At 37.6% G+C, this 11826-nt stretch overlaps 1 protein-coding gene across 2 annotated transcripts in view; it reads left to right on the top strand.

The window, feature by feature from the left end:
* Nucleotides 1-2936, top strand: part of KCNMA1 (potassium calcium-activated channel subfamily M alpha 1) — a 431920-nt gene extending 428984 nt beyond the window's left edge. Inside the window, exon 30 of one of the 2 annotated variants that reach the window (XM_042863223.1) lies at nucleotides 2174-2936. In XM_042863223.1, the coding sequence (XP_042719157.1) occupies nucleotides 2174-2328 (155 nt within the window). In that variant the 3' untranslated portion in view covers nucleotides 2329-2936. The remainder of the gene's footprint in view (nucleotides 1-2173) is intronic. The other variant, XM_042863224.1, reaches the window with a different exon arrangement.
* The last annotated feature ends 8890 nt before the right edge of the window (nucleotides 2937-11826 follow it).

Raw genomic sequence — 11826 nt, forward strand, 5'->3', positions numbered from 1 at the left:
TTTTTTTTTTTTTTTTTTTTTTTTTTTTTTTTTTTTTTTAACTGCTTGACAAAAAGATAAATGAATGTAGAAAGAAGCAGTAGGAGTCTGGCAAGCTGTAGATCATCTCTGAACAGATTGTAACTTTATCATTCTGTCAGGAAGAATAATTTAGAGCACTTAATCAGTTAGCTTCAGTGTGCAGGATGTAACATTATGAATTCCTATTGTCCAATCTGTTCAAATCAAAGGGAACTTAATTATAATAGGTAAGAGAGAGAGAGAGACATGGGAAAGAAAACATTGCTCAGACTCAGGCAACTTTAAGCAGGTAGGAAAATATTTACCTTCATCCAAAATGAGTCAGATATTTCCCAAAAAAGAAAATCATATTTTTAATAATGACAGGAAAACCAGTGCAGTCATTCTATTTCAGTAATCCCCATCAAATAATGATGATACAACTCCTTTCTATAATTTTTAAAAATTATTATAAATGCATAAGCACATATAACAAATATGTCAGTAAAAATAATGGATTAGCTTTCCTGAGTTAGGGGTTGGTTGCTGGGGTTGGAGTGTCATAAGTAGATGCTTAAAATCCACAGCAGGTAAAAGTGACTGAGTAAAGGGACTCTGGAAATTAATCCCCTTCTTCAGAGCCCTAACTTCACAGCTAGTTGCTTATTTTTACACATCTGTGCCTGGATAGTTGTCTCTCTTTCTGCTCTTCCAATTTCTGTTCTAAGCTCTGCCTCCTGAGCTTGGTCTGAGATGAATTATTTTTTTATTTTTTTATTTTTTAAATAAAGGAGCACCCCTCTCTTTCCCTGATTTGAGCCCTGAGATAGCAGCATTTCAGGGGTAAGCTGAAGTGCTAGTTTGTATTATGTAGTGAGACAGTGAAGCTGCCAAAGCATTCTGAGTTTCCCACAGGGGTGAGAAGTATTGCATAAATGTAAGCACAGCCACTCTGATGTAGCATACATTGAACATGGCATGTAACAATGAAAATGCCACAGCTGCAGAATCCTATCCCCAGCATCATTTAAACTCATTGCTCTGCACACCCACCTCTGGAAACTGGATAAGGAGAGAAAGAGAGATGGGTGAAGGAAAACCCTGCTCACAATGTGTTAAAGAACAAGCACCTGATGACCATAAATTGCATGATGATGAGGAGTCTTTAAGTACTCAAAGTACTTAGGTATCCTGCAAAGCTACATACCTGCCATTAAGGAATGACACCAGTGTTAGCACTGGCTTAAGGAAATCCTTTCTTTGTTTTGTGAATTTTGTGAAGCTTTTGTACATACCTGCATTATGAGCAATGCAGAACAGCGGCCATAATCCTATGCAGTGAGGGAGTGGCTGCAATGTTATAATTTCTCCTTCTCCCAGCCTACCCCAGAGCAGTGCCATAAAACTCTTCCCATGATGATGGAAACAGGCTCTGCACAAACATACCGAAGGGCTGGTGGCCCCACTAATATCTTAGTAAACCCTTGCTTCCCATGCCTTGCTGTCATGTATCACAACTAATCTGTTCAGGATTGAGCCTTTACCACCTGCAGCACCAGGTAGATTGCATCCCCCTGTACAGGGCAAAAACCCACAGCCGGGCTGCTCAGTAACCATGTCAAACCCATGCCATGTCCTCTGGCACCAGGATCTGTGAGATGTCCTTCAGGTCTTCCTCTGCATGAGAGTGAACACCTCCAGGCTGAAACAGGACAGAGAAGCCCCCCAACTTTTGGGGTACTTCTCTGTATAGGACTCACAAGCTCTCTTCTGCACAACCTTTACCCCACCTGCTCTCCCTGGCTTCTCAGTTTAGCCTTTTATTTCTACTTATTGTATTTATTTTTTTTCAATAAATGAATCAGAGGGCATTCACTTGAGCATGAAAACAAAAAGAACTCTCACAACAAGCAAACTGTCAGTTTTGTTTAACTTCTATCAAATGTGCAAATGTGTCATGCTCCATCCATAAAGACTATTTTCAGAGGTATTAATCTAATGCACTGTATCGCTATTAATTAGTCAAAGTCACTTTCTATTGATTGCCTTTTCTCTATAAACTTTACTGACTGCTACCCCCCTCTTTTTTTTGGTGTTTTTGCTTCTGCGTGCTTCACTAATTAAAATTCTTATTTTCCCTCCTTATTCTGTCTCTACCCATTTTGCTTCTTAGCAGAAAAGAAATGGTTTACAGATGAGCCGGATAATGCCTATCCCAGAAACATTCAAATCAAGCCCATGAGCACCCACATGGCCAATCAGATCAATCAATACAAATCGACAAGCAGCTTGATACCACCAATCAGAGAAGTTGAAGATGAATGTTGACTCCGAGGCCAGAACTATTTTTTAAAAGCCTGACAAACTTCATGAATGGTGATGTGACATTTATTCCTCTTACATGCTGAACCACTGATGGAGAAGTTACGAAGGGCAAGTGTAATGGAAAAATAAAGTAGACAGATCTTTGTTTGTCTGCCTTTAATATTGCTTCCACATATTTTGGAAACAATTTCATTTATAAATGAACATAATCAGAACTAGTCATGTATAGCCTCTAGCATTTTAAATTATTTTTATTTATTAGAAAAAATATATTTTTTCTTTTTCTTTTTTTTCATTGTCAAGTATTTTCCCTTAAAAAAATTGCATATGTGGCCAGACTCCTAAGAAATATTAGAAAAACAACCACACCTCAGTCTTTGGCATAAAGGAGAATGATGGTCACAGTAATAAAGACATTTAATTAAGGGAGACAAAAAATACATTTAAAAATAAATAAATAAAGGTCCAACTTGTATTTTAGTAAATCAAAAAAAAAAAAAAAAAAAAAACAGAAAAAAAATAGTTCACGTACATGTTTCTTTACTGGAGGATGTGTATTTTGTTCAGCATTGACACCAGCTCTTAATAAACTGAACTTATTTATTTTCAAAGTTGAAAGTCATATTTTTGTATGTGTAACATTCTGTTGAGAAGTCCTTTGTTTTATTACCATACATAGCTCAACTCCATGGCCATGGTCAGGTCCAGCCACCCCACACTGAGCAATCCCTGCAGAAGGCGTGCGTCTTCTGTGACACTAAGCATAGCAAACACCACCCTGAGCTAGGGACATGGCAAGGTGCTCCCAGATAGCACTTGTTATAAATGGCAAATGTGACAATTCTGTGCTGCCTGTTGGCCATCAGCTGTTGGCAATTCCAGGCAGTTCCTCTTCTTTTGCCACCTATTACAGTGCTTTAAGGCAGGGTTCATAAACAGTGCATGAACTCATAAGGCATATGCCTTCTCATCGATCGTATTTTGTTGTTTTCTTACTTCAGAATTGCTGATGGTCCCATATCTGTCCTGATCAGCCATGAGCTTTATCTCCAGACCTTTGGTAATAGCACATACCTCAGTGGGAGGCACACTGAGATTTCTTCGTTGAGTTCAGGTCAGAATAGAAACATCTGGCTTAGCTTCAGTTTCACAATCTCTCAACATAATGTTATCAGTTGACTCTTGTACCAAGCAACATCATATTTTAACATTTTTTCCCCTCCTTTATTTCTTTCTTTCATTTTACTTTGCTGGGAAACCAGATACAAAAGTACAGAAATAACCAAATCAAAGTAAAAGCAATGAATGTATCTATAATGTTAACTTACAAAAGGCCTTTGACAGGTGCCTTTTGTGCCAGCAGTTTCACAAAGTTGCCAACAAGCTTTATAGCCATCAGACAAAGATGTTTCATATCTGTGCTGCAGTATCTATTCACCCAAGCATTTGATGTTCTAAATGATTCAGTAATACTCTCTATATCTCAGATTAGCAACATCTGACACGACTGTGTGAATAATTAAAAATTAAAAATTAAAAAAAAAAAAATAGGACTGTGCTACTGAGGATTAAAACAAAAACCTAGGACCCAATTATCAGGAAAAGCAGATTTCCATTGTGCAAGTCAACTTGAGGCTTTGTAATTTTGCAGAACTGTGAAATACCACAATAAAACACACCGTGGTATTTTTATCTTTAGAGAAGTATCAGTGAATCAAACAAATAAAAAGCAGATGATACTAATTTATTGTGAAAACAATTATGTCCACTATATAATCCAACATTTAAGCTAAACTATCTCAGCTTCAATGTTTGTCCACTGGCTGCAGTACAAATATAGCCACACTACCACCTAACAGGCTTTAGTCTGGAGTGACTTCTTGGACTGTGATTACTTTGTTGTTACATTTTGTAGAGTAGTTATTTAAACAAAAACAACAGGAATTGTTATACAGTATATGTAAAATTGGATTGTTTAGGATATTTCACTCTCCTGCAAAGAAACAAAACAATTTAAGCAGTTTTTCGTTACAATTATTTAGACTGTGGTTATCACATTTCACATTCCCAAAACAAAAGACAATTCTGGTGAGTTCTTCCAATCTCTGCTACTTGAGCTATTAACATGCTGTAATCTGCAACCAGTTTCTGTGTTGGGTCACATTAAGCCTTTACTTTGAAGTCAGTGCTCCTTTTTCATTTATGAACTGCATTCATACTAACCACAGTGAAAAAAAGCTGGTCCTCCATACGGGAGAATTTCTGAAATATATGTTTGGTTTCACATCTGTACACAAATTATCTTTTTTTAGAAGACTGCTGTTTAATTGTATGTGTACATTATCATAGATGGTGCCATTTCTGAATATCCTTCCTTCAGAAGTGAGTACTCAAATTATAATAAGCACTAATGAATCAAACACAATAGTCCTACATCACTAAGGTTTGTGCGTCTGTCCAGTTTAACTGTCATACATCAAAATGCCATGTTGCCATCTGTACACAACTAAAGGACCAGCTCTGATCACTCTATATGTAAAGGTAGGAAGACAGATCAATAAACAAAGAGCAAGAAACAGAGAAATACAGGTATAAGTACGCTATTTACACTTCCCATTTGTGGAAAGCCTAAGAGTAATCATTGATCTTTATTTTCTCCTCTTCTTGGTGATCAGAGACTCAGGACTGGTTTCTGGGAATTAGATGGAGGGAGGTGTAAGTGGAAAGTAAGTGGAAGTCCAGTGGAAATCTTTTGCTTAGAGCCATTAAACACCACAATAAGGTCAGCACCAATGCTTCGAAATATCATATATTACATTAAGGCAAGTGGCTGGAAAAATGGCCCACGTAATAGGTGACAGGAAACAAGATGATTGATAGAGAAATAAATTTTTGAACCTCTTAAATATTTCTTACCTTCTGTCAAATGAGAAGAGAAAAAATTGGATTTTAACTTTCTCCTTAGTTGCATGCAAGATCAATCCAGGCTAAACAATTTTTCGTAAATCAGGTATTGGATTGTGTGTGCACATGTGAATGTGTTCGCATATGTATTGACATATATGTGTTGACATATATATCCAAGTATGGATACATGCACACAAATTTGGGGTTTGTCTTAGCCTTTGCTACCAGCCAGAATCATCACGAGAAGCACGGCATTATGTTTTACGGAGGGGTGAGGAGAAGACATACACAATGTGAAAGGAAATATGTTATTTATGAGCTAGCGTATGGAGAGCTTGTACCTACCAGTCTTGCCTGGTTTGAGCAAAGAGAATCTGTATGTTGGTTGGCAATTGTCTGGTGTTGCAGTGACAGCACAGTACTGACCCCTCCTCACACATGCACATGCTCACCTGCTTGCATATGGCCTGCAAGCCTACAGGGCTCTGTCTATTGTCTGGTATTTTAATTCAGCACCCAAAGCTTTGGGCAAAGCACCATGCACATCCTCAAACATCCAAGCACAACAAACATGAATGTGGAAAAAAGATGTTTAGAACCTAAACGTGATGCTAAAGACCTCAATGTGACTGTTTTACTGTTGCTTGTAAGGTGATGGGTACACAATATATTTTTTGAAAAAAAGGAAAAGAAAACGCTTATAGAAAATATAGAGAATTCAATTATAGAAGAAATGATTCAACCATTTCCTTGAATGTTACAAAGATTTTCCAAAAATGTCACCCGTATGTTGACAGCTTTTGTTTTTTCAACTCAACAGCTCTGGTCATATGGCTCAAAGTACAAGCTTCTTTGTCCAGGGTATTGTTATGTACTACAAGTACATGGACAAGGTCATTATTCTGCCTATGGTATAAAGATACTCTGCAAGCCCTGCTAGTTCAAAAGACAGGAGCATGGGGACAAGGAGTGAGAGTGTGTCAGTGAAACCCAGAGCATTCCTAGCTCACAGCTATTCCCTATTTATGTTTGATGGGAAAAGAAGCATTACTTATTCAAGGTGAATACCATAAAATTAACAGTGATGAAGCCCTTACTGAGCCCACAGATTTCTGAAAAACGGTGCCAAGCATTCACCAGCTTACAGGCTGCTGCAGTAGATGCGGCTGTACAAAGTTTAGGCCACACTAAATCTCTTTTTCCCCCATTTTTCATTTATTTAAAAAAAAAAAAAAAAAAAAAAGCAACACAATCACTCAAATATGCATGGGAAAAAGTGCAACTGTAATTGGCCAAACACAGAAAAGAGAAAATGTAGTTTGTATGTAATATGCAATGAGACACTGCAACAAGAGCATTTGAAGTTTTTATTAAAGTTTGACGGATAGTAAGGAGAGGTAGTTGCTATTGGTGAGGTGGTTTTTTTTTTGGCAAAGTAGGAGTGTTGTCATTTCTTGAAGTCCTTATAGGGAAGGAAAAGGAAGGGAAAGAGTAAGAAGGTGTTCTCATTCACAGGGACTATTTTTGTTGGGTTTTGTATGTGTGTGCATCTGTGAACTGTGTCTAGCCAGTACTGCAATAACTGGATGCATAAACTAATGCATGATAAAAGCAATAACTTAAAAAATAGGTAATTCTGCATGTCTGTTTTCACTATCTGTTCACTCACCATTTAATTCATAAACTTGTAAACAACTTCCCTTTGACAGCCTACTCACATGGACTCCGAAAACAGAGCAAACACATGCTATCACCATGAAGCATGTTCATAATGGCTCTTGAATACCAATGTATTTGAAATGAGCAAATAACAAAGTTGAGGTGTGGTGGATTTCATTTTTAAGGGTGTTATCATTGTGAATATCTTCAGGATCAATAATGTGTGTGTGTTCCAACTTTCATTTCAAGTTTAAAATCTACTTAAAGCAACCGTGTGAAATGGGAAGAGCTGGACAAAGTGAAAAAAGAAATCCTTCCCCTGAGTTATAATGGCCTGGGAACATCTGTCAGTGGCAATGGCAGACACATGAAGAAAAAGAAAAAACACAACCCATGTCAGGTGAAAGGAGAGTTCTTGATATTCATTCTTTTGTTCTCCTCTCTCTGCCATGTGAACCATCATTCTCCCCAGCATTTGAACATACTTTTTATTTTTTATGAAATTGTTTTATCAATCCAGGCTAAGCAAGAATTTTAAAAATTGTTACAAATGCATGGTTCATTTCTAGGTTTTTTAATATCCAGTTAGAAGGCATACAATCTGTAGAATTTTTCTACTGAGCAATATTAGTAGGTGTCGGTACAGCCCATTTGAAATGAAGAAAGGAATGGAGTTGTTCAGCTGTGGCCACTGCCTAGGAACCTACATGGGCCTATAGTGTGGACAATTCTACCCCAGCATTTATCAAAGCTACATTTATATAACTAATGCAGCTATCCTGCACACATAGATCTTCTCTACTATAGAACATATGGCCACATTGAAACTATATAGCCTATGGTGTTCAGTAGTCTATATAACCAAGTAAGTTCCACTGAAATCAATAGATAGGACTGCTGGTCTAATGTCTCTGCTTTATCTAATGATGTACTACTGTTAACTGTCAAATGAGAAGGGATGGGGTTGGGGGGAGAAAGGAAATACATATATATTTTTTTTTTATCTAATTAACAGTAATATCTAACTTAAGAATCTAAAAAGAGTAACGCTGTATCTAATTAGAGCCTCACTGAGGTTAAAAGAAAGCTTCTTACTGCTTCAATCAATTTAGAGGAGAGCTTTATAACTTAAAAAAAAAAAACAACAAAACAAAACAGTAAACAACACAATATATAGGCAGTTGAGTGCATATAATAGAAAAATATCTTTTTGAGAAATTAAAAATTGGGCATATGAGCATTTTGTTAACTGGACAATAACTATAAGGAATGACACAAAAATGTCAGCGGAAGTTGTCTCAAGCAGATGTTCAAAAATGTTGCTTCTGCTATGGTTTTTCTTGGGACATACATGCTTAACCAATGCAAATAATCTAAATTCAGTCAAAAATAGTTGATATAACCATAACTTTTGCATTTCCACAGAGTTCAAGGCTGATTTCTTCTTCTTTCTGAAAATAAATACACAAACTTACGCATACAATATATTTTAATGCTGCATCTATTTAGTTATAGTTTAGGGGTGGGCATAGGGAGGAGTACTCTGTGAACCAGCTATCAATTTACAAGAAAGTTCATCAAGAAAAAGGAGTATGACTTCATCATTTTACTTTTTGTCATTATGGATTTATGAGAGAGAACAAATGCTGGTGCTCAGAAATGATCTACCTGACTTTGTCATATGTAATAAATATCCAGTGATAAATATATTGTCCTGTAAAAAAGGTTTGTACATAACTTGTACATGGTTTCATTTTGTATTTTTCTCAGATTAAAATTTATGTATTTGTGTTCTAAAACAAGGAGATATTTCTGTGTTCTTTTTCCCTCTTTGAGATTGTGCCCTGAAAAGCAATGTAATATGCATCACCAAGTCAATAATACTTTATTCACAAACCCATTATTATTAATACTTTGAACTAAGAATGACACAGATGTCAAACAGCTCTCCAAGACCAGCCCTTTTCTAAAAATAATATCAGCTGCTGTTACAGAATTTGTGAGAGCTATAAGTGAATAGTTCTGCTGCAGTAACAAATATCATCCTTGCATTAGTTATGCAATCACTTTTGCAATGTGGTACAATTTAGCTGCTTTAAGTGGCTGAACACAGCATCTCTCAACAACTTCAGCTCAAATAGCTCAGGTTATGATGGACAGTTTTTTGATTTCTCATGATTGACAGTTTAGTGGAAATGATGTAATGGCCTGAACAAGTGATGGAGTACCTGGTGGGAAGGCAGGTCAACTCAGGGGATCTCAGGTGCATGCAACACACCTGAGTGACCAGAAGGGGTAGAGCTAGGATCCACCCCTTCCCAGGCCTCATTGAAAGGTTGACAGTGGGGGTAAGGGTATTTTGCTGGAGATCCCTGCCTACTGAAGTCCTTCCAAAGGTAAGAAGTTTTTCTTCCTTTGTTTCTGTGTCCACAGCTGCTGCATTTGGTCTCGTTCTTGTTTGCTGTAGCCTGGGATTTTGCCATTCAGCTATTGTTGCTATACTTTCCATCACATTATCTATATATGTTAAATTCATTTGCCAAATTTTAATTGCACTTCTTTTATTTCAGATGGGAAAGCAAGCATAACTGTACATGCAGATGTATGTTCTTTTATTTTATAAAAAAGCCAGACTCTTTGAGATCTGTAAGATTATATACATGTGTTTGAGATTTTGCAATTTAAACTAGCCTTGTTAAAGTCAACACCATTAATTTTCAGTACAGGAACATTACATTTTTAATTAATCATAGATCTTGTTTGCTACCAAAATACAGAGAGGAAATATGTAGAATCAAACCTGACCAAAGAACAGCTAAGGTACAAAGCTGTTTTTTTGTATCTACAATTCTATTACTCACTGATACAAAGATTAAATTGAGAAACACACTGCAGCTCCTCCCAAAAACGACATAGTCCTAATTAGTAAGTGGCTTCAGTGACCAGGCAGGCTGCTTACACCTTTTACAGATTACGAGGCAAGCCTGCTATACTTCCACGGTAGTACCTTAACTACACAATCACAGAATCGTAGGGGTTGGAAGGGACCTCCAGAGATCATTGAGCCCAACCCCCCTGCCAAAGCAGGTTCAATACAATACATTTGCATTTTCTAGTACATAATGATAAACAAATAATTCTGTTATATAATTGCAAATGTATGATAAGATGAAGAGGTGTTTTCATAAGTAGAGATTTGCACAATCAAGGCATACCTTTGAGACTAGAAAATATGTATTGCCTAGAACATATAGAGGGTGTAAAGCTGCTTTATTTTTTTTTCTTTTTTAGATGAGCTTGATTTTGTTTCCTTGTTTGTTTGCTGGTTGGTGTTTTTGTGGGTTATTTTATGCCCCAGAGGGAGGTGTGGGACATAAATAACAGTTCTGATCAAGAGCTAGATTTTAGGGATGGGGAACGTGAATGAAATTACTGCTTCACAGTTTGAAGGGGAGTTAAAAGAGTTGCTATAATCTTCTTACAGCAATAGAAAACAAAGCAAACAAATAAAAAGCTGTTTTTTGGGGTTTTTGTTTGTTTGTTTTCCTGTTGTCCCTCACCACCATCTCACCCTTTTCACCATCTTTCTTGAAAGGTAGAGGATCTTCAGGCCTATTTCTAAGTTCGGAGACACTCCTATTAAGTGAGTCATTAGCCAAATAACAGTTGTTGCACCTTCCAGCAGTCCCTGTTGTTATCTGTACAAGCTCACCATCTTTGACAGCAACAGTGAAACAAGATTCATTTAATGACAAGAGCAGTGATGAAAATTTTGTGACATGATGCCATTCTTTCAGAAATCTACCAATATTACTGTTTGGTAGACCAACTGTGCTGCCTTCCCTGATCTCATATGATACAGGTTAAAAACAAGAATGATGGCTATCACTGGACACTCTCTCCCTGAGCACTACAAACCTTAGACACAGTTAACATTTAAAAAAAAAAAAAAAAAAAAGGCAAATCTTACCACCAGACAGTGACAGGGATCTCTTGGAAAGAGTCCAGCGGAGGGCCGCGAAGATGGTGAAGGGCCTGGAGCATCTCCCCTATGAGGAAAGGCTGAGTGAACTGGGTCTGTTCAGCCTTGAGAAAAGAAGACTGAGAGGGGACCTGATCCAGGTCTATAAATATCTAAGGTGTGGGGGTCAGAATGGCGAGGCCAGACTGTTTTCAGTGGTGAGTGGAGACAGGACAAGGGGAAACGGCTGGAAACTGCAGCATAGGAAGTTCTGCACAAACATGCGCAAGAACTTCTTTACAGTGAGGTGACGGAGCACTGGAACAGGCTGCCCAGGGAGGTGGTGGAGTCTCCTTCTCTGGAGATGTTCAAGACCTGCCTGGATGCCTACCTGTGCGACCTGGTGTAGGGAACCTGCTTTGGCAGGGGGGTTGGACTCGATGATCTCTGGAGGTCCCTTCCAACCCCTACAATTCTGTGATTCTGTGATTCTGTGACAATGGAACAGTTGTGGGCAGCACATGTGCCAGGATTACATCCCTTATAGCTGCAGATATTAATGCTGTAAGGTCATGCCATTGCAGTATTGCTCGCTGGTGGTGGGTTCTTGATTAGGAAAAGCTATGTATCATCTGATTCTTCGTACTATTCTATCACAGAAAGAGCTGTATGTCAGATAGTTGGCATTGGACTGCTTCTAATCAGTGTGAACTAATATGGCCTAAATAAGCTATGTAGTTCTTAACTTCTTTGAAAAATGTACTAATTCATAAATCAATCAGCTAATCCTGTGGCCTTGAGCTCTAAACATAAAGTCATTACAACTTCTGGAAAGGCAGAGAATATAAAAATAATAATATAAAACATTTTACTATAAGCTGGTAATCCCACTATCTGCACTGTAGGCTATAGTCTGCATCATCAGGAAACAGCACATTCCCTCCTAGTTAAAAGTTAAGTCTTATAATGAGGAC

Source organism: Lagopus leucura, unplaced genomic scaffold (genome assembly GCF_019238085.1).
Source record: "Lagopus leucura isolate 7727_CA_CO unplaced genomic scaffold, USGS_WTPT01 Super-Scaffold_739, whole genome shotgun sequence".
Lineage (NCBI taxonomy): Eukaryota > Metazoa > Chordata > Aves > Galliformes > Phasianidae > Lagopus > Lagopus leucura.